General features: G+C 38.3%; 2 protein-coding genes across 2 annotated transcripts; one reads left to right on the top strand and one right to left on the bottom strand.

The window, feature by feature from the left end:
* Window positions 1-29: 29 nt before the first annotated feature.
* zgc:162193 (TRPM8 channel-associated factor homolog) lies at window positions 30-16,741 on the top strand. Its single transcript, XM_051397241.1, has 17 exons — window positions 30-129; window positions 366-602; window positions 800-1,023; window positions 1,316-1,543; window positions 4,404-4,651; window positions 7,945-8,059; window positions 8,292-9,070; window positions 9,561-9,777; window positions 10,005-10,287; window positions 10,571-10,872; window positions 11,333-11,507; window positions 11,698-11,792; window positions 12,274-12,484; window positions 12,865-13,101; window positions 13,322-13,545; window positions 13,698-13,811; window positions 15,144-16,741. Exons 1-17 carry the CDS (start codon window positions 30-32, stop codon window positions 15,384-15,386), a joined length of 4,032 nt encoding a protein of 1,343 aa, XP_051253201.1. The 3' UTR covers window positions 15,387-16,741.
* On the bottom strand, window positions 16,538-19,303 carry si:dkey-243k1.3 (endonuclease domain-containing 1 protein-like). The gene is made up of 6 exons (XM_051396683.1): window positions 19,282-19,303; window positions 19,035-19,142; window positions 18,848-18,948; window positions 18,533-18,647; window positions 18,185-18,341; window positions 16,538-17,163 (listed from the first exon to the last, which is right to left on the bottom strand). The coding sequence occupies exons 2-6, from the start codon at window positions 19,110-19,112 to the stop codon at window positions 16,772-16,774; spliced, it is 843 nt and encodes a 280-aa protein (XP_051252643.1). The 5' UTR covers window positions 19,113-19,142; window positions 19,282-19,303; the 3' UTR covers window positions 16,538-16,771.
* Between the last annotated feature and the right edge of the window lie 5,048 nt (window positions 19,304-24,351).

The raw sequence follows: 24,351 nt of genomic DNA, 5'->3' as shown, positions 1-24,351 counted from the left end.
CAGCACCAGAATTTATGAATACAGCCACCATGGTCTGGAAGGAGCAACTAAGCTTTGGGCAGGGTGAAGGCTTCCTTTTGCTGGATAGGCCAAAAGTGTTTCAACAGCAGAGGCACAGGCTCTTCCCAAGTACTTAGGGCCAGTAGCAGCTAGCAGTTGGAGGATGTACAGCAAGGGAAGTAGTGACTGGGAGGTTCTTGGGGCTGGGAGTGGGAACTGTGACAGCAAGCCCCCTCTCTCTAGTGCTCCATTGTCATCAGCATATATGCAGACAATCAATCAATTATAGTCCATTATAGTAGGCACTGAACAAGTAAGTACTTTCTGTTGCAACGTATATTCATATACTGCTCTCTTCTCTTTAGGTGTAACCACGGTTGCAGACTGGTCGTTGTTGCGCACAGCTCCTTCACCCTGGGCAGAGTTGGAGTTTGACAACATCATCCTTACAGTACCATCAGATGTTGTTCGGGACCTGGAACGCCCCGATGAGTTGGCAGCGCACTGGAATGACATCATGAGGGCAATTGCTGATCTCGCTGCCATCCCACACAAACTTCCTCGCAAAGAACGTTTTGTAACTGATGTGCAGATTTCCCATGGTAAGTGTGTGAGTTAGTGGTATAGGAATACCGCATGTTTGCTCGTGAGAAACGTCTATGTAACCAACCACCGCCAGTCACTCTTGAAATGTATCATTAAGTGTCAGCTCAAAATTTCACAATTACAGAACTTGCTTTCTTTAACAACCCACACACATCTACTCTTATAAGTGTTATTAAATGTTTTCTCTATCCAGGTTGGATGCATGCAGGTTATCCTGTCATGACCCACAAGTCCGCAGCAGCGGCCCTTGTCAGCATTGACCATGCTAGGAGTAAAGGCCTCTGGGGCCCCATCCACGAGCTTGGACACAACCAACAGAGAAGCTGTTGGGAGTTCCCTCCACACACCACAGAGTGTACATGCAACCTGTGGTCAGTGTATGTGCATGAAGAAGTGCTGGGGATCAACAGGGCACAGGTGGAGTAAAACCTTCCTGGAGCTTTTCCCTTTCACTGTGATCACACTGTCTCAATATCATGTAATTTCAGCTTGATCAGTAATATGTGATAACATGCTCAACGCAGGCTGCCACAATTATGGCCCCGACAAAAAGGAAGGCTCATGCAGAAGAGTATGTTAAGGGGGGCAGAAAACTCAGCAGCTGGAATGTGTTTGTGGCCCTGGAGACATATATACAGGTAAGAGACTATTTTTGTACATAGTATTCTCAAAGCACTATCCTTGTCACACACATTCTCCTTCCATGTAGCTCCAAGAAAAGTTTGGCTGGGATGCCATTAAGAAGGTGTTTGCTGCCTACCACAAGATGAGCAACTTTCCAAAGGACAACAAAGGAAAGATGAACCTGTACGCTGAGACTTTCTCCCAGACTGTGGGAATGAACCTGGCTGGATTCTTTAAGTCCTGGGGTTGGCCCATCGAAACAGCCACTGAAGAGAAACTCTCCAACCTGCCCCCCTGGAGTGACCACCCTATGGTCCAATATGGCTGAACTTCAGACTTCTGCTGATTTAAAGTGTAGAGAGATGGGTTCAATGAGTACAGAATTCCTGACTACTCAACTGATTATCTATTCAGTGGGAAATTCAATTAACTGACTTTCTTTTCTTTTTTGTTGTTCTTGTATTGTACTATACTTATTGAAAATATGTTTACATAGTTGGTTTGAAAAAATATATATTACAACGATTATGACTTAGAGGGGGAAATACTGTAGGGCAGTTAAATACTTTCATGCCACTATACCAAAAACCAATTGAATGAACACTGGCACTGTAACCTCTGCTGTAAACTTGGTGGGGTAATATAATTTAGTATAAGCCATTCATAAAAAAGAGGGTTTTGGTTCAGAGACAAAACACTGATACTCTTAGGCTTGGCAGACATGGATTTGACCCAATTGTAGGCCTGAATGTGTTGCCCAGACTAATTTTAGAATCCTGCCTGATTAATCATGTAAATGACCGGTTGGATTTCTGGCATGTCAGAATGTCTGGTCATGAACATGACTGCTGTCTAAAGATCTATTAGGTGGTTTGAATGTTATTGGTGCATATATAAGTATTTTAAACTACATGTTGTTGCTTGAACTCTAGTTTTCACTGCAGTAATAAAACAAAAACAGAAACCACATTGTCTCCATCTTCCCGGCATCTCCTGCTGCATATTTTTCATATTTATCTTTTTACATTCCATTCATTGTAGAACTGTTCAAAGTGAATTAACTATTTGTGTCAACAATGAGGACATGTTCATTATGTTGTTTACTTTATTGTAATTGTTAATGGACAAAACTGACTAGCAGTATTGACAGTATGTTCAGTGTAAGCTCCACACACGTAGTTGGTCAACTGATCCGTACAGTGTGAGCATAAAGGTCGCAGGTTCTGGCCATGCAGCAGGACCGATTAAATTAAGGATGTGTGGATGTTTATTGTGTGAATCAGTAAGCTTTGTGTTTACCTGGTACATTAATATACTTGTAACATATTTATATTTTCAATGGAAAAAACCTAATGAATATAAATTTCTCCACTCTAGTGCTGATGTAGGTGTGGAAAGATAGATTTAGATAACTTTTTCTTTACATTTGTTGCAATATTAAAAGCAGAAGCAGTAGTTACAAACAATAGCTGACCATGCAGTTTTTAAATTCAACTGAAATTCACTTGAAAATCATGTTTCACTCTACCAATGAATATGATCATTTCATAGAGGGAACTTGATAAATTATGTTTAAGGGAATTGTTAAATTCTGTAGTTGACTCACACCATTTTTATCACTAACTTTGCTCACAGAACATAAATGAAAGTGTGTGTGTACTGCAATGTTGTAAATGTCATGTTTTTCAAAAGAATACAGTTACAAAATCTCTCAAGTTCCTTCTATAATTCGGAAGAATTTATTTAGCAGGAAATGGTGTTTGCAATGGCACCTGTCCCTTTTACACCTAGCCTATGTATTCATTTTATGATCAGAATTTTCCGATCCAATCTCAATGATCAGCAGCTGCGTCAATCGGTATCTTTTGTTTTACGTCAGCAGTCACTCACAAAGCTTTCATGCAGCCACCATCAACTCTCCCGCTGTTTCTTTCCTCCACTCTGCTCTGTGTGTGTGTGAGCAGGAGCAGAGTTTCACCACAGCCTCTGCTCAATTGCAACAAAAATCCTGCAAACAAAAAGCCAACAAGATTAATTAAATGAAATAAACAGTCAGCAGAATTATTAAAGCTAGACCTATATCTAACTTCCCTCTGGTAAAAGTTACAAATGACCTACAGAGACAATGGACCTGTCTCTGTAGTTGGTTTGTTAGATCTTAATGCTGGATTTAACCACCACATCCTACTATAGAGACTTGAACATCTTATTGAAATTAAAGGAACAACACTAAGCTGACAGTCCAGTTTATGAGATTGATCTCAGTTTGTACACCTTAATGATGATTCCTCCACACATGGTGAATATATCAGCATTTGCCTTTGTTGGAATGATGTTGGAAATATATTTAGAAAATTTGGGACGAGTTGCGCAGCTCCATCTAACTGACGTCATGATAGGTTCACACTTGGTAAATACCCATAGTTACTCTTAAAAATGCTAATCTGCTACATGTATCTTGTGATTTAATTTGTTTTAATTCGTTTCTTAGTTAGAAATATGTTTTTAGGTTTGGAATATTCTCATATTTTTTATTTTATTTTGGAGCCTTAAAAGTGATAATTAATGATTAATTGATTGGTCTGTATATTTACATCTTTAAATTGAATTGAAATGATTTGATGTATGTTTTTAAGACATAGATCATCAGTGTGTATTTTGGTTTTTTTCACGGATTGCCATTTTGAGGTTTCTCCTTTTGCACTGCTTTTGTGCTAGTGTTGCTCAATCTTTTACCCATTTAAGTGGGATGTTTGGTTCAATGCCATGTGCTATATCCATGACGTCGGACACTTGCCAATTAGTAAAGCTATTTTCTTTGTGACATGGCCTCTAAGACGCCGTGAGATACAGAGCTTATGATAAGATTGACTGATCCCACAGTTACTCCTTTTGTTCTTCCTTGGAAGTTACTCAGTAAGTCGTTGGAAATTAGTCATTGTAAGTCCAACAGTAAATTATAGTTCTGTGGTATTGTTAAAATGAGATAATGCTTGGTTTTATCTCCTCTGACTTGGCAAAGCTCTTGAGCCACAGAGGACATTATACAACTTTCTTATTAGGAGCAGTACTACTAGTCTCTGAAAATTGTTGATGTTTTTGTTTTAATCTGCCAAATATTTTTTATGTGATTAACAAACATGCTCTTTTTTCTGGATAAACCTTTATCACAGACACTGGCTCCACTTTGGAACAATGCCATTCGTTGGCTGGATGAAGGCGGACAGGGCATTGTTGGCGTAGCACCAGACCTCGACCAAACCTTTAAACTCTTCAGCAAGTCAGAGTTTAATTGTGAGAAGACAAACTTCAGGAAGAACCTCAGTGTATTTGCCTGTACAGCATACAGCGATGAACATCTGGAGGAAATCCAGGACTTTGTGGCAGAGGGAGGAGGCCTGCTGATTGGTGGACATGCCTGGTACTGGGCACATACACACAAAGGGCAAAACTCAATGACAGATTTCTCAGGTATGATAACGTAAATGCAAGAAATGTATTGTATGTGGAAAATTTCAAGCCATGTTAATATAACATGTATTTATTTAAACTCTTGACATTAACTGTTTAGTGGGGAATGAAATTAACTGACTTTATTTTCTTTTTTTGTTGTTTTTGTATTGTACCATATTTAATATAATATTTAAAAAAAAACAATAGGAGTTACATAGTTGACCAGCTTTTTAAATTCATTAACTCCAATTGAAAGAAAGACAGCAGGGCAGTTGTTACATACTTCAAAACCAAAATACTAAAAAACCAAGAGGTCATTAAATGAACATTAGCACTGTAACCTGTTAAGATGGGCAGACATGGATTCAACACAATTTTAGAATCCTGCCTGATTAATCATGTGAATGATCAACAATCTGGCTCCCATATGATCATCAGAATTTTTTGTCATCTGAGCAGTTTGAGCAGTTCTAGATTTCCCATATAGCTGCTGTCTTAAAATCTGTTAGCCTGTTTGAATGTTACTGTTGAAGTATGTTAGACTACATGTTGTTGCTAAAACTCTAGTTTTACTAGTTTTCACTGCTGTAATATAAAATTGAGCTTCACTGAATCACAGAAACCACATTGTCTGTATCTTCCAGATGTCTACTGCTGCATATTTTTGTTAACATTCCATTCATAGCAGAACCATCTTTTCATCAAAAATGAGGACGTGCTGTTTACTGTATTGTACATTCAGTGTGAGCGCCACACCGACGGTCAATTGATCCATAAAGTGTGACCATGAAAGTTGCAGGTTGTGGCCTGTTCTGTTTTCTTGTGTGAATCGGTATGCTGTGTCTTTCCGTGGTACATCATTTGCTCAAATTCTCCTTCTTAATACACTGATATTAGCCTTTACTGTCAATGAAAAAGATGCCAATACACATTCACTTCACCCTTTATATGTACGGCAGCTGTTGTGAAAATATCTTCAATGAAGAATTCTGCCAGTTCACTTGCTTCTCCACTCAGTGTGACAAAAGATTGTAATTTATCTGTTGAATTACACATGCTAGACTTTCAGTACATTGGGAAATAAGTAACGTTACAATGTCTGGGTTTAGTGGGATGCACACTTAGGTTTGATAAGGGACAGAAAAAGTGTGTAAAACAACCAGATCAGGTGTGGTTTATTCAGTGGTGTCTGGTTCTTTCTAGTTATACAAGAAAAGAAAATAAGTCATAAGTAACAAGGCAGCAGTATAATAGGTCCTCTTTAATGTTTTTATGTTGATATTGTAGAGACTACAACTACTATGTAAGAGCATTAGCTACACACAGTACTGCACTTTATATTCACAATGTGCAGGTTCCCTAATAGCAGGTGAAGTTGTTTTTTTCTTGTTACAGTCCTGTTGTACAGTATAGTAGTTAAAAAAAAAAACTGCATTCAGATATACCCTGGATGCCCCAATAGTGAGTGAGTTCTAATGTATTGGTGTATCACACATAGTCTCTAAACCCATGTCAATGTAACTCGGCTGGTCAGCAGGGGGTTTATCTCCTCTGACTTGGCAAAGCTCTTGAGCCACAGAGGACATTGTACAACTTTCTTATTAGGAGCAGTACTACTAGTCTCTGAAAGTTGTTGTTGTTTTTGTTGTTGTTGTTGTTGTTGTTTTAATCTGCCAAATATTTTGTATGTGATTAACAAACAACCTTTATCACAGACACTGGCTCCACTTTGGAACAATGCCATTCGTTGGCTGGATGAAGGCGGACAGGGCATTGTTGGCGTAGCACCAGACCTTGACCAAACCTTTAAACTCTTCAGCAAGTCAGAGTTTAATTGTGAGAAGACAAACTTCAGGAAGAACCTCAGTGTATTTGCCTGTACAGCATACAGCGATGAACATCTGGAGGAAATCCAGGACTTTGTGGCAGAGGGAGGAGGCCTGCTGATTGGTGGACATGCCTGGTACTGGGCACATACACACAAAGGGCAAAACTCAATGACAGATTTCTCAGGTATGATAACGTAAATGCAAGAAATGTATTGTATGGTGGGGAATGAAATTAACTGACTTTATTTTCTTTTTTGTTGTTTTTGTATTGTACCATATCTAAACCCATGTCAATGTAACTCGGCTGGTCAGCAGGGGGTTTCGGGAAGCACATTCTAAGCCATGGTTCACGTCATTTGCATTGTCCCCTCTGTTACGGATAAACATGTCAAACAATGCCAGGAAATAACTAGTGTGAGCGCAGATTCAGAGTCATGTCAAACATGCCAGAAAAATTAAAAATGTAATTTCATTTCATTTCATTAATTTTTAATTAAATATTAGCACTGTAACTGTTAAGTACTGTCTGTAGGTTAGTCTTTTTACCTATGTATCTGATTTCTTCCATATTCATAAACACTTCACTGACAATGAGGTTGCTCACTGAGGTCACTCCTCTTTTACTGTAGCCACTGGAACTACTAACATCATTTGTACATGAGGTTATTTGTGGGGATGGGAATGGATAATCAAGTTAATTAAATACTCTATTACTATACTTTATTTATTACACTAATGCAAGCATGTTGTGGCTCATTATGGCCAGAAAGCTAATACTGTTAAGATGGGCAGATACTGTATGGATTGAAAAACAAATTTCTGATTAATCATGTGAATGATCAACAATCTGGCTCTCGCATGATCGGTTGGATTGGATCATGTCAGAATATTTTGTTGTCTGATCAGTTTGAGCAATTCTAGAGTCCGATTTCAGACATGGCTGTTGTCTAAAAATCTGTCTGCTTGCTTGAATGTTGAAGTATGTTACATGTTATTACTTAAACTCTAGTTTTTACTCTAATATAAAACTGAGCTTCACTGAAGAACAGAAACCATATTGTCTGTATCTTCCATGCGTTTGCAGCTCCATATTTTTATTTTTGTCTTCTTACATTTAATTTATTGTTGATCGGTTCAAAGTGCTGGTTCTTTCCAGTTATACAAAAAAAAAGAAAATAAGTGTGGGTTTGTGCACATTTGTGAATAGATTTCCTGCAGAAAATTCCCCCATAGCCTACCCCTTCCTTTTACTTTCATTTTCGTGATAAGTGATATTTGTGTGGGAAGATATGTGTCCATAGTCTTCCTTGGAAATGTAGCAGGGAAATAATGAAGTGTGAAGTAATGTGAAGAGTAGCCATAGCAGAGTTTGTATTTATAGCATGGGTGGTGCTCACTGAAGTCCCTCCTCTTTTCCTTTGTCTATAAATAGTAAAGGCAGTCTGCCCTGCTCTCACTCCTTTATACTTTCTCTTTCGTCCTATCAGACAGTGTTCTGCTGTGCCTTGATCAAATTATATAACCAGAAGAAGCAAATTAACTTTCAGGTAAAGTTCATTTTTTTCTTTGTGTTGGGATGAAATTAAAACCTGTAAACTCTTTTTTTTTTTTTTTTAAGTATATTTTTTGGGCTTTTATTAAAACCTGTAAACTCTTGAGTGATGGGACCATGTTAGTAACAGATAGCGGACTGATCTTACTTTAATCTCTGAAAAAATTATTGCTATATATGTGTAAAACATTTTATTTTAAACTCTGTTATCACTTTTATTTCCACAGGACAGCCTGACTGACACAACACACCGCTATCTTGGTACAACTGTTAAACCTCACTTACTGACACAGCTCACACCTGACTCAGCACACCTTCTGCCATCCTGCCCTCTTCATTTAGCCTTCAGAGCATCGATCTGTCTCACCATGTCCGCCCTCTCCTACCATGAAGGGGCCTACATGTCCCTGATGCGTGGCTTGAGAGAGCTGGACCTCCAGGGCCCCTGTGTTCCCAGTGAGCTTTATCTGATTGGAGATCATGCCTTTCCTTTAGCAATGAACAGCAAAGGCCAGGTCCTGATGGCTGCCTCTCTGTATGGCCGTGGAAGGATTGTTGTCCTGGGTCATGAAGGCTACCTGACTGCCTTTCCTGCTCTGGTAGAGAACGCTCTGACCTGGCTGAGAGGGGATGGGTCTGACAACTTGTCTGTGGGGGTCCACAAAAACATAAAGGCAGTGGCTGATAACCTCAGCAGATCTATCTTCCAAGCCAAAGTTGTGGGTTCCTTTAGTAATGATCTGGAGGTTGGTGTGTATGTGACTGATGCCTACAGCGTGGGTGCAGACCCAAAGGACCTGGTGGCATTTCTGAAAGCTGGAGGAGGAGTGCTGATAGCGGGGCAGGCATGGCACTGGGCTGTAAACCACCCTAAGGAGAACGCCATCCTACAATTTCCAGGGAATAAAGTGTCTGGGGTGGCTGGGATCTACTGTACTACGCATTATGGGAAGGTAGAGATCCTGCCTGTCTACCCTCAGATCCCATCATCATGGATGACTATAAAGTAAGAGTATACCTCCTTTTGGTTATATAACATTAATACTTGTGTTTACAGCTTGAAGCAGTTTACTTTAATGTCCATGTCTCATTTAATGCATCATAGAGTTTCACAGAGAGGTCATTTCTATGTTCTGTCTGGCGAGCCAGTTATGTACTAACCCATAATCCACTGCATTATCATAATACAACACATTTTATTGATTTATCTAACATTAGTCGGTCTACTTACAGGGAACATTACTAAGAACATGATTTTCTTGAATTAAAGTCAGCTTGCAATCAAAGATACTGCAAAAAAACATCATCTCATTCAAATTCGTTTTCTGCTTTTGGCTATTTCAATGAGATATAAAACAAAGTCCTGAAAAGTTAATTTTACAGTACCAATGCTGGGCACACCCTTTAAGTTAAATTTAAATTTAAGTTAAATTTCTTCTCTTGCTCCACCCATCTCCCTCTGTGTCTCTCTCCCCCTCCTCTTTCCCCTAACACAGACTTGGTAAGGATTTTGAAGATGACCTGGAATTCTTACTCCAGAACGTTTCAGAGTTTGACCTCCAAGGTGAATCAGTACCTTCTGAGGTTCTTGTCCATGGCCCACTAGCCTTCCCTATTGGTACCACTAAGGATGGACAGGCATTCCTGGCAGGAGCCTACTATGGGCAGGGACGGGTCATTGTGGTGACACATGAAGCATATCTGGGAAGAAAGGTGCAGTCTGAATTAATGGTCTTCGAATATCTTCATAAGTTAAACTAAGCATGTGGTTTGTGTCTATAGATATGAAATACAGTATGCCATTTCTTTTGCTAGAGCATAACTGAAGGCCACTAGTATTTGTTTACCTGCAGTGTGCTAAATATTGTTAAATATTGTTAAATATTGTTCTGCCAAATCATTTTACATGATTAACTAATGAATAACTCCCTTCATTACAGACACTAGCTTCTTTTTGGAACAATGCCATTGATTGGTTGGACCAAGGCCGGCAGGGGGTCATTGGTGTTGTACCAGATCTCAGTCTCAGCGAGTTAGGGTTAAAGTGCGAGAAGACGGTGTTCAAGAAAGACCTGAGTGTATTCGTGTGTACAGCGTACATTGATGATCATGTGGCTGAAATCCAAGACTTTGTAGCAGAGGGAGGAGGCCTGCTGATTGGTGGACATGCCTGGTACTGGGCACATACACACAAAGGGCAAAACCCATTGACAGATTTCTCAGGTATGACAAGGCACAGCAAGATTTTTATTCTGTGATTACCATTTCAACTCACTAGCATGATGAAGTATGATTCATATTTCGCCTATTATGCTAAGTGTACTGAATTTTTGTGTTTGCATTTTGGATTCTGTCTTGGGTCTCTTTAGATGTAAATTTATGTACATCAAGTTTTTCTCAAGTCGGTTTCAGATTCACCTGCAAAGTCTACTACTCTGGGACACCTTAACTCTAAACAGACCTACATAACAGTAAATCAAGTCAGGTTTGTTAAACTGTGTTTCAGGAAACAAGATCCTGAACAAAATGGGCATGAGCCTGTTGAAGGCCACAATTAGTGGAGGTTCCTACAAGGCCCCTGTGCCCAGCCAGGCCATGAAACACACCTACCACTTCCGCAATCTTCTACACCTCCTGGCTGGTCATGTCGCCCAGGGTGAAAAACTCAGAGAGCATGAGGAGGAACGCCTTAAAAAACTGGGTCAGGACTGTGCCGACTACTTGTCCATGAAGGCTTATTACAGCTACTCCTACATGCAGGTGTTTTCCATCCTCACTGACATAATGAAGAAGTCCGGCATGCCACAGGTGGGCAGTGAATGGCTCTATAGTCTGTGACTAAATCTATTAAGTTTCATGAGTTTACAAGTTCATGAGTTATGGAAAGTCTGCTATTGATAGTAAATCTATCTATCTATATGTAACAATTACTGTATAATACAAGTATGAGCTGGCTTAAGGTAATGGAGATTACTTTGAGCAATATAGACTATATGCAAGTCAGCTTTAGTAAGATTTGTAACTTTAAGGGTAACAACATATTTGAGCTTGAATGAACTCTGAATGAGAGATCATTTGTGCTCTGAAACAGAAATTTGCATTATGTCTATCTTATAAGAAAAATTGTCCGAAATGACGGTACAACACAATGAAAGAGATTTTATACAGAGCTCTCACTGTGATTGCATGGTAAGAAAGCATAATTGTGATTATCAGGTTGTGCTGCAGAGATCAGTTTTATAATAATTCATATTCACTTTATTTCAAGGTGAGTGAAAAGAATCCTGTGAAGAGTCCAAAAGACTACCTACTCCTCAGTTTGGGGGCAGATTTATATAATGTTTCCCCCAATCCTGATGCCCTCCTACCTTACCTCATCAAGCAAGATCCTATTATGCCTTTTGTCTATAACCAAAGGATCAGGATAAATGCTAACACGGCAGGTAAGATCACATTGTGGTCTGACATAACTATGAGATAAACATGCAGACCAGTACTTTGTCTCTGTACAATGTTATATGTCACAGTAATGTGTTTGCATTAACGTGTACAAGGTAAAATCGCTTTTCTTTCTGTTTTGCATGCATCTCCAAGTGTAAGGTTTGCCGCTCTGTATATGTATGTGTGTATCAGGAATGAAAGAGTGGCTTAGTACTGGTCTGTACCTGTCTCCTGGAATGAAGACCGAGATAATCATACCAGCAGAGATCGTCAACAAGAGATGGACGGTAACAGTACACAAAATCAGATAATCAGAGTTCATTGTGTTTTTGTCAGTGTTAATGTTAGTCTGCTAATGCACACTACAAAGTCAAGTCAGGTCCACACTTCTAGTGGGACATAAGTGACGAGTGAAAGGGATTATTTTGAGTGCATACATTGTTTTTAGAAAAATTCTACTCAGTATGCCTTTAAGGCTAACATTATCTGTTTTACCTTAATAAGGCAAGTTGACGCTGTACTCTGATACAATATTAGAATGTTTGCAAGATATATAAGTTTACATTTTCTTTTAAAATGAAGACTAAAGAATTTGTTGGGAACTGTAGCATCTATGAATATAGTTGTAATTTCGAATAATATTCTCACATACTTTCATGTGTACATTTATTTATACATGTTATGTCCATTTTGTTCCCATTGACCTATACTATATATGCATCTAATGAAAAAATGAGGCGTTTCAAAGCAGTAAAATCTCTCCCTCAGATCCAGGTAGGCTGTCAAACAGACAAGCTGAATGCTGAAGAGTTGAAAAGAGCACCGTGTGTTTGTGAGCGATTTCCTGTTACCACAGAGAAGATGCAGGTGTCAAACCTATGGGGGGGGCTCATCTACCTGGTGGCCCCACCTAACACAAAGGTGGAAGGGGCAGAGATCATGGTGCAGACAGCTACACCTGCTCCTTATTACAAGTGTGGTGAGTGTGTGTCACTGACTGTTAATGTTTAACTCTGTGGGGAATGTAATGCAAATCATGCAGCGCTTATAAAGCTGCTTGCTGCCTGATAATGAACTGTCTGGTCTAGTGTATTTGCATGTTTTTTTTCAGTAGATTCACAGCTGCATGATCCCACAGCTGTATTAACTTTGATACTTAATATGTTATTTTGTTGGCAGCTAAACTTACATACAGCCACATGAACATATATTTTAGCATTCAAAACCTTAGGGCTGCTGGAAGCACTTTTACTGAAAGCCACTTTTTTAAAAAGGGTTTTGGAGATGAGGTCTTCATACTTTAACTGAACTCTGCCTACAATAGAGCTTTCACTCCATCCATCCCTTTGTTTCTTTCAGGTGTGACAACAGCAGCTGATTGGTTGTCGCTGCGTAAAGCTCCCTCACCCTGGGCAGAGCTGGAGTTTGACAACATCATCCTTACTGTACCATCACATGTTGTTCGAGACCTTGAGCGCTCTGATGAGGTGGCAGCGCTTTGGAATGACATCATGAAGGGTGTCGCAGATCTGGCTGCCATCCCACACAAATTTGAACGTAAAGAACGCATTGTAGCAGATGTGCAGATTTCCCATGGTAAGTGTGTTTTGCTGTCACATATTCAATCAAATATTTTCTCTGCTGCATGTGTGATATATAAACAGTAAATGGTTTAATGTAAGATATGTTTGCACTTGTACTCTAATAGTGAGCTCATCCCAGTGACTGGTGTGCATCCCTTAAAGTGCGTTACACAGCTATGGGAACTAAAAGATTCATGCAGCACTAACTGCGTAACTAATTTCTCTCCTTTCAGGTTGGATGCATTCAGGCTATCCTATCATGATGCACTCATCTATAGCAGCTGAGTTGGTCAGTCTAGATGATGCCAGGACTGTAGGCCTGTGGGGAGAAATTCATGAACTGGGACACAACCAACAGAGAAGCTGTTGGGAGTTCCCTCCACACACCACAGAGTGTACATGCAACCTGTGGTCAGTGTATGTGCACGAAGAGGTGCTGGGGCTCAACAGGGCACAGGTGGAGTAAAACAGTTATCTCGGACAAAGCACCAATAAATTCCCATTAACAGCTGAACCATTTTTTATCTTATTATTGTGATCACATTGTTCCTCCTGTTATTTCCTCATGGTTAACGTTATAATATGATGAGTGTAATTTCTTCCATGCAGGCTCATCCGAATATGACCTTAACAAATCGGAAGAGCTGTGTAGAGGAGTATGTTAAGGGGGGCAGGAAACTCAAGGATTGGGAAGTGTGGCTGGCCCTGGAGACATACATGCAGGTGAAAGAGAATGACTATATTTTACATTCTATACAGAAAATATCACACTGGAAACACTAGAACATAAACATCAGTTTTTATCCAGAATTGTTACCTTAAACTGGCCAAAAATGCGAGGCTGATAGTCTATAGCTCTGCTACAGTCCCTACAACACTGTAGGAACAATAGTTAATAAAAGTGTTTAGTGACAAAAGCAGAAACAATTTAGCTATTTTCTATCAGGGCACCAAATGCAAAGTTTGATCTGTTAAATGTATTAATTTGAACTGGTTTATCCTCTTGACAGTCAACAAGATTCCTCAGCATTACTAGCACTTCATGAAGCTCAACTGACCTTTGTCAGTTTTTGATTTAATTTTACAGCATCAGCTCTATAGCTCCAACTGTACTTGCTCAGCTTTAGCTACACTTAGCCTTAAATCACACAAAATGAACAAAATCATATCTAAAGATCCCAGTGGTTACAGTTTTCATAACCTCTCTAGTTCATTGTAGTTCATTTCTTCTCATATACTTTTGTCCCTCCATAAACCTATGGAATTAGATTTGTGCCAAAAGAAACAAACAAAAATAGGAATTTAAGAGAACATAAAACTAATTTCAAAAATAAAACTTATAACTTGCAATCAAATAATTTGTCAAATAGTGTAAAATATTGACATTATTTTGTTTACGGTTCCCTCTGCTTCTTAAGCTCGGACCTTTGCACTGACTCTCTGCTTTGCGGTCTATCTGCTGTTCTCTCTTGTTTGCGCTCCCTGATCTTTTGTTTGGAGTTTTGGCACAAACCTCTCGGGCAGGCGGGCTTTTTCAGCAGAGCGTCCCAATTGGCTAATTTGTTTTTGAGCGACACAGCTCAGTAGGCTCAGTGCCCCAGAAGTTATGTGTAGGTAGCTGGCGTGCTAACGGAGAGAAGATGGATAAGCTAGATAAGATAAGATAAGATAAGATAAGATAGATAGATAGATAGATAGATAGATAGATAGATAGATAGATAGATAGATAGATAGATAGATAGATAGATAGATAGATAGATAGATAGATAGATAGATAGATAGATAGATACTTTATTTATCCCGAGGGAAATTCAAGTATCCAGTAGCATACAAAATACAAAAAATACATTAAACATACATTAGACTTAAATTAAAATCCCTAACCTTAAGAATAGAATTTTTTAGAAACAAACAAAAATAGGATTTTTTTAAATTAGTTTTATGTACTCTCAAATTCCTATTTTTGTTTGATTCTTTTGGCACAAATTTAATTCCATATAAACCCACCACATTGTATCAATTCACATTTCCCTTTACCTGTCTCCTTCCATGTAGCTCCAAGAAAAGTTTGGCTGGGATGCCTTTAAGAAGGTGTTTGCTGCCTACCACGAGATGTTCAACTTTCCAAAGGACAACAAAGGAAAGATGAACCTGTATGCTGAGACTTTCTCCCAGACTGTGGGAATGAACCTGGCTGGATTCTTTAAGTGCTGGGGTTGGCCCATAGGAAGAGATACTGAGGAGAAACTCTCGTACCTTCCTCCCTGGACTGACCACCCGATGGTCCACTATGATTAAACTTTAGACTGCTAAAACTGCTGATGATGGGTGTTTATAATCAGCAATGAATTGGTCGACTCTGGGTTGATTTTTATTATTTAAGAAGTGATTTCCCAAGAAAACAGGAAATAATTTGTTAAGATAAGAAAAATAATTGATTAACAGTTTATGAGCAAGTTGGCTAAAGAACAACATTGAGTTAATGGCCTAGAAAGATGAAATCATTCAGTTCACACGAAGATTGTAAAGTAAAATATTATTTACATAATAGAATTGCCAACATGAGCAACAAAAGTGCTCACATACCTCCTCACATTTACTCCTTACTCTGAAATAATTAATCTGAGGATGCTAAAATTGACAGCTAGATGATGATCACTCCTAAGCAAAATTTTCCTCCATATGATGGAAAAAATATTTAAAATAGAATTTTCTACTGTAAAGAAATGGGGGAAGAAAACAATAACTACTGGGAGTACAATTTTATTTTTGTAACAAGAAAGTACACATATGTTGTCAAAATAAAAACCTATTAATCTTCTAAGCATAGATAGGTCCATGACTAGGTATATTCAAGAAGGCCCTAAAAAATGACCATTCTGCTAAAAGTACATCTGCAGCTTAAAGCAATATATAATTCTGCTGTTTGGGCTATAAATAGCTGTAAAATCACAACTATGAGCTGACACAAGCACTCTGTAAAGCTGAGGGGAAACGGTAGAGTAAGGTGATCACTCTATGAGAGTTCATCCCTATGAGCAACTCCTTTCAAATTAAAATTTTGACTATAGCAGCTTTAAATGTTTTTCAGCAACCATAACAACTCAGCAAGAATTTGCCATAAACTAAAGTGGGCTTACACTGTATCTTGTGTCAGGTTAGGGTCATCCCACAGGGCAAAATAATAATGGTTGACTTGAGATTCAGATTCATAACACTTATATGTTGAAAGTTCCTATTTTATATATTAATACAAAAATGATGTATACATTTCTGTAATTGCTACTTGGACTGCGTTTTCACTGTAATCCTGAAGGGGTGGACATGGAAATTAATTAAATTTATTTGTCTTTGTTACAATAAATGACGTGTGTTACAAGACAGACACTATGTTTGTATGTTGATATTTTCCTTTACTGTCAATGAAAAAGACACAAGTAAAGAGTCAATTTATCCCTCTGCTACTTATTTTTATTCATCTGTTTGTGGTTTAATGAGAACTATTAGTCTTTTAATGTTACATGGTAACATGCACCATATTGACAACATTGTGAAATTTGTTTTTACAGTTTTACCACTCTTGAATTATTATGAATATTTGCTTTTTGTGGATTTACAACTCTAAAGGGCAATTAAAGGGCAATGGCAACTGATCTGTGTTTTCATCGTCCCTCTGTTATCTTTCATGCCCTGCAGTTGTTGTAAAACAACTCCCCTACTGGTTGATTGGAGAACTGCTGCAGGAATTCTCCCAGCTCATCCAGAGAGAGCCTTTCCACCCAGTTGTCCTCTGTGTTCCTCGCTGTGGCAGCACCACTCTGAATGGGACTGTCATTGTTGTCCACACAGCAGTAGGCATTCCACAAGTAATCTGGGATGTTGACACGCTTCACATTGTTTTTGACAATCCAGTTGTCTGCAGAGGGAACTGCACCAACCAGCACATAGGCCTTAGAGCACTTGTCCCGGAAAAGGTCAGTGAGCTGGGACTCATGGATCCTCCAGGCATTTTGGTTCAGCTTGGGGTTCTGAGGAACCACATTGGTCAGAGTGAAAGTGGCATTGCGGCTAGGGACTGTAAGAGAGAGGAATGGAGGGTTAACGTACAGCAAGGTTGTTTGTGGGTTGTAATAAAGTTAAATAAAGTTATGTATTGCAAAGGTGACTTGGTAGGAGGCAGAGAGTGGTAGAGAATGGAGAGAGAGAGAGACAAAGACCAAGATGTATCTAGTAGCTGAATCAGTCTCATTCTACCATGTTTGAAAGTTTCACCAAAATTATTCTTTAAGTTGAGTTATGGGGCACCCGGATAGCTCACCTGGTGAGCTGGCTCCCCATGTACCAAGGCCGTGTCCCTGCTGCAGCGGCCCAGGGTTCAAATCCAACCTGTGGCCCTTTGCTGCGCGTCATTTCTCTCTCTCTCACCCTACCTGTCACTCTTCAGCTGCCACTATCAATAAAGGCAAAAAAACCTCCCAAAAATATTTAAATAAAAAATAAATTGATAAATTATTAGCTGTAGGCACCATTAGAGACGGCTGAAATCCAAGGCTAACACAACTGAATGACGATAAGGTCTGTAATATTGAATGGTTGTTAGTCGTTCATGGTTTCTACACACGTGCCTATATTTAAAGTTAATCAGAGGACTGCTACTACATGCTTAATATTTGATCAATATTTGATATTTGATCACAACATTTCCAAAGGTCCAAAATGTGGAAGGCCAGGGAGACATTAAAAAGATATATTTTTTTTGATGTTCATCATTTTTATTTTATCTAATTAAAACACACTTGAGATCATGAAATATTTAGTGGAAACAGATTACGGATTAATTTGGTTAGAAATAATATTCATATAGCTGCCCATAAAGCAATTCACCCTTCCATGCTTCCATGTATCTCAGCAGAATAGTGCAAATAAATAAATGTCTTAGTAAAATCAGTAGTATGAAGTATATATAATATAAGTATATGAAGTAAGTGAACATCTACAATCAGCAATGACATAAGGCCATGCTGCTATGACACCTAGTGGCTATTGCCGCCTACTGACCTCTCTTCCAAAAACCCCCTATGTTCAGCCTTTATTACCTGCATGGTGTCCGTTGGGGTTGAGGTGACCACGGTCGAAGCCAGAGTGTGTGTAGTCCTCATTCAGAGCCTGTCTCTCTCCAAGGTAGACCCCAGGGTGGTCTTTTCCCAGCCAGTATCCATCCTTCATCCCTGCTTGCCAGGTAATGTCTACTAGCTATAAGGCACATAAAAATTCTTAGATTTAAACACACAAGTGCAAGCACCCGTACTGATTCTTTACTAACAGAACAGCCCTAGCAGTTCATTAGTACTCTGCTTACTTGATATGTATGCCACACATGCTGATGAGTTTGACTACATCAATGCTGTGGATGCATGTGTACAGTATAGACATGTGGCACCAACCTGAGGCTCAACAAACCACCTTCTCTCCCTGCCACCTCCATTGCTGGGCTGGAACTGATAGGCAGAGTAGACAGCAATACGATGGTTGGTGTCATACAGTGTGGCAAAGTGGTACCTGGTGGTGGAAAGATGAAGTATACTGATTTGGAGCTCAGAAATGTTGCAATGGACAATTGAGGTCTAAGAAACATTTAGTGATGAAAAATACTATGCAGTAAGATTTCTGAGATTCGAGGGATCAGTTGTAATGAATGAACATTATAGCGAGCTGGGCTGTAGTAGAGGTCCAAATCCCACTTCCCACCCTACCACTACCTGTTGACAAAGCGGTGACAAAGACGGGCAGCACCAGGTGTTGAAGCCCCCCACTCTGGCACCTTCTCTTTATAGAAGTACTTCATGCATTCTGGTGCATCCTGAGACAAAATACACATGCTGAACAAACACACACAGATTTAATGTTCCTTAAAGTTTTTGAATAAACTGGAATAAGCACACAAACCTCGAAGCGTCCCACAACATCTGCATGAGCAGAAAAGAGGAATGAGAGTAGAGTGCACAAAGTCACCAAGGTTTCCATCCTGGACACAACCTCAGATACTTGACTGTCCTGTAGAGTTAAATAATAAATAATAAAATAAATACTCAACAAGGCAGTGTATGGTATGCAGTAACAGCTTAAGCCTGCACATGCACAAGGATCAGTTTGTTTGTACTGTCTGTGTTTGTATGCGTGTATTTCCACTCACCTGCTGCCACAGTCCGCCCTTAGCACAAACTGGCTTTTATATATGACTTCTCTTCACCTTTCACCTGGTTTGTCCTCTCCTTTTATCTGACCTCCTGTTAACATGTGATGTTTGTGTGGGATGAACAAGAATTTGGCCAACAAATGAGATGTGGATGTGACTAAGTGTAGGTGTGTAAAACTGGAACAATGATATAGTAAATGCCAATTTTAGCACCACTATGGTATGAGTCCCAGTGGAATTTGTGAGATCATTTTCAGGTGTTGTTACTATATGACAATATTTCATGTTATCCAAGTATTGTACTTTTGGGGTGTTTGTGTTTTACTTGAGTATTTCCATTTTCTGTTACTTACTTTTTTTAACTGCATTTATTTGTTAACATTAGTTACCTGTTACTTTGTAGATTGAGATGAATAATAATACAAATATTTTGATGCTAATACTGTTTATACTTTTATCAAGTAAAATATTTCTACACTGTGGCATTGCTGTGTGTACTTCTTTCACCCTTAGATTTAAAGCCTGCTGTGCAAGTCATTTCTTGCCTAATACTGTATGAAATCATGCACATTTCCAATACATAGCTGTCTATTTTTAGCTACTTTCCAATTTCTTGGAAACAAGATCAGTTTACACAGTAACTGTAAGTCAGAGAGGAATTTACAGCTTTTGATGATGGTGAGATTGATAAATTTAAGCTGAATGGGCGTTTAATTTATGAGTTCTGATACCACAAAAACATTCCTGTTATCTGATATCAGGATCACTTTCTGGAATATTTACAACATGTGCATTTGGCAGATTCACTCACAACCTCCTACAGCCAGCTCTTGGTTAGGTAACACCAAGATATCTGTTCATGTGTTGTTTTTCCCACGATCACAGCACAGTCTATGTGTGAACGTCACATGTGGACTCTCAGTTCTCTAACTCACTTAACACAAAACTACTCCAAATGTGAGAACTTCTTCTCAAGGAGAAACTTCTCTAGATCACACTCTTTCTTTGACAGAAATGCCATCTCAGTTGTTATATACTTAATGGAGGAGACTGGATGATTAATTTTTTTTAATGAATACAATGATTTGTTACCATATACACCTTTTTTTTGTTTTTAATGCACTGTTATCTCGTGATAACGACTCATTATCTCGTTATCTCGATATAACAAAGTTTGTTATGTCGAGATAACAAATTAATTATTTTGTTATCTCAAAGATCGTTTTCTCGTGATAACTAATTAATTAATAATGTGTTCGTCTTGATTTCAACCTACAAGAGCTGCCACGAACGGCTTCCAGTCAAGTAAACAAACTAATGTAAAGTGTAACTTACCGACAGGTTACAGCTACAGCCAGTAACAGCGCATCAAAAAAAGAAAGAATCCATGGCCGTTGTCGGCTTCCGTACTATCCAACAGCATATATATAACAGTATACATTTACAGCTGAAATGGACGTTAGGTTTGGCATTTTAATTATTGTTTCACTCAATGCCAAACATTTCCCAGTTCCAACTTCTCAAATGTGAAGATTTGCTGCTTTTCCTTTTAATTATGTAGCTTTTACTTTTTATTTTGAGGTTGGCACCATGGTTGCATAAAACAAGCATTGTGAAAGTGTCTCTGCACTGTGAGTAATAGTGACGGCAGTTATCACTCTTTAAAAAAATTTACAAACCAAACCGTTAATGAATTATTGGAGAAAATAATCAGAAAATTAATCCATGATGATAAGTTAGTCACAGGCCTATACAAAATACAGTGAATATTTCTACTTTTGATACTTTAAATTACATTTTCCTGATTATACTTACTCTTACTTGAGTACGTTTTTAAATGCAGGACTTTTACTTGGAGCTGCCAAAAGGGGGTCCAGGGAGCCACAGTACACCTCTGAATAATGAGTACTGAATGCATACCATGCTTCTTTCTGATATTTTACATTCGGTAATAAGATTAATAATGTATATTTTTCATAACAGTTCATGTGGAGGAAAACAACAAATGCATAGCCCATTGCTTTCGACAGTCCGTCACATTAAATGTCACCTTTTGTGTAACACTAACATTACACACCTAATTATATAATTTCCTTTTCTGGAATTGGGATAATTACTGAAGATTTCTGTTTAGCTGAGACTCAGAGTGTACCATGACTGTAAAATTAGTCTTTTTAATGAATGTTAATGTGAATGGTAATTTGTTTGTCTGCACAGGTTTAATCTTTCTATAAAATGTGCCAGTGCTTTTTTAAAACTATATTTGTTATTGTAATTTTACACATAAACATAGACAGCTCCAAGCAATACAAATAATATACTGTGGCCACAACAATTCAAATTTGACTTCGATCCAAGGCACATTACAGCACATGACATGACACATGACTTCACCCACACATAAGTATGTTGTGGAAATATAATTGTAAAAACATCATAGGAAATATAACAAAATGCTCATTCCTATGACAGCACAGTAATTCAACAAATAAACATCCAGAAATAATAATACATGAATACAATTTTTACCATTTTTACAAAGAGACGAAATCGGTTCACTCACTATTAGGTTCATTCAGGTTTAGTATTTCTTAGAAATTCCTTTGGGGACTTTAATGTTTAAAGAGGTCAAAAATCCAGCATCACTTATAATCAGCATCATAATGCATTCTCTCCTTTTTTACTTAACTGTATATGTGTATCTGTATGTTGGTATTTATAATGTTTTTGTTTCTGTTACCTGCCTAGGGACTACAGATGTAACTTATAACTTTTTGCCTACTCCGGCATGTTTACCAAGTTATGTTTTATCTTTTATTTTTATATTGATGTTTATTAACATGCTCTGTGCCTATCAAATAAACAAATACATACATACATTAGATAACTTGTAGTATAAAGCACAACTTGACTGTAAACATTTACCCTGAAGTTGAGACATGATCAGTAATGCCACCCTGACACTTAAAATAATGCCTTAATGTGAAAAGTGATGCTGCTGCCATGCAACAAAAACTAAATTCAAATTCTAGATAGAATCTAAAGTTCTACTTAGAAAATTGGAAACCACTTAAAATCTGAGCTAGCTTGAATTTTAACATAATTAATAAAGTTATTGTCAATCATTAAAACCTTTTCAGATGAAAAGTGGCCAATTGAAGGTGGAATAATAAAGCCACAGACGCTGGTGGATGCCAGAGAAAACATTAGGGATAAGATAAAGAGAGTGAGGCTTTATTTAATCAGCCTTGTATTTTCCCATTACTCTGCTGACGTTCATTTTTCACATTAACCAATCTGTGTAAATCTCACAGTACATGACTGCAAGACAGTACACGACATTACACAATGTTGTAACCGTGTTTGTTCTGGTTAATTCCTCCAATATTAAAGGAAATAAATGAACGTCGTACTTAATGATCCATACCACTTGGTTGTCTGTGTAATTTCAGATGTAAGTCGTGTAAACATCCAAAGAGGGAAAAGATAGCAGCCAAACTCAGATAGTGACTGACAAATGGAACCCAATCCAAAGCATTTTATTTATATGACTTTATTTGTTGAAAGTCTGCAAATTAAAAAAAGAAAACAGCAGCAATCAAACAAATAAAGCACATAGAAAATCACAACAATGAGCAGTTTTTCTCCCTCCACTCTTCCATGCTTTTATGTATCTGTTAATTTGTTTGCTTTCTCTTGTCATTTAGACTGAATTAGTGAATTCCTCCTTTCTCTGTGCATGCAGGTGATTGGCCGACTGATGTTGCACAGGTAAATACTTTCTTTTTTTGCATGTAACACAGATGTTATTGCTAAAGCCTGCCTCTAGGTTGCAGTGTTGAATTATGATTTCAAGTACAACATCTTTGAAGTCTGTGTTTCTTTCTTTTGAACACTATTGCACTGCAGATTATTCAAGTGTTCATCTACCTGGAAAATACAAATTCTGCAAACTGATGATCCAGCCATTGATAGGCTGTATTATCAACACTCAAAACAAGTAAATTACAGTTTTGTCTCAATAGACTGCATCAAAGCCATAACACAACCTTCAAAGCGAGGATTGTGGCAGATAATCATTAAAAGTGACAATCTGAATGACAAGAGAACGTATTGAACCTCCACTATGATGGATTTGAGTAACGTCTTTTATGTTTTTGATTTGGCCCAGCAGTTAATTTGAGTGGACTGCATCTTTAATTGACTTGAATAGTGCTTTGTCGCTTAAAAAGATCACAGGGAGTTGGGTTCCCCAGACACAGATTTAGTCTAATCCTTGACTCAAAAGCATCCTCAGTCGCTGTCTGTCAGTAAGAGTGAACATGGTATGGTTCATCAGGAAAACTGTATGTGTGTGAGACCAGGAAGCAAATATCACTGTTTAAAGTCTGTTAAATCCCACTCATGAGCAATTTTCTGAACTCACCTTTCCTCTCAAGGAAACCACATGCTTTGATTTACATTTATCCTGTTCACTTGATTGATTATCTAGTTAGACTGTTAATTAAGCAATTGGATTGTTAATTACCTTTTGGCTCTCTGGTTCTATAGATCCAGTGTGGATAATGAAGATTATTGTTATTGGGTGAATATGTTAAGTAGTCCGAATTTTTATTTGTCGCTGTACATGGACAAAAGCATTAATGCTAATGTTCCGACTGGGGTCCTAGAGCCCTCTTTAACTGCTCAAAAACTTTTATCAGCTTGATACTTCATGACTTTCCCAAATTTGTTTCAGAAGTGCCCTATTGAGAAGAATGTATTACTCCTGTTTGGGGTACTCAGAGACCTCAGCTGTAAATACGGTTAGATACAATTGATTTTCATAGAGCTCTATATGTGTGGTTTGTATTGACAGTACTTTTATGTACACCGCCCTCCCATATCCTAATACAGTGGGTCCATTTGGATTTCTGTCACAGGAGTTTTATAACAATCTGTTACACCTCCATAACTGCCATACTTTATGGTAATTTCTTTATTTTGTCATCAAATATGCAAGCCCATTTTGTTGCAAAGTGAAGTGTAACGACTTCAATACTTTTTTGCATGATAAGGCCAGAAGAA

Source organism: Dicentrarchus labrax, unplaced genomic scaffold, assembly GCF_905237075.1.
Source record: "Dicentrarchus labrax unplaced genomic scaffold, dlabrax2021, whole genome shotgun sequence".
Lineage (NCBI taxonomy): Eukaryota > Metazoa > Chordata > Actinopteri > Moronidae > Dicentrarchus > Dicentrarchus labrax.
The sequence above is the reverse complement of the archived record's forward strand: the minus strand, read 5'-3'. Positions and strand labels throughout refer to the sequence as shown.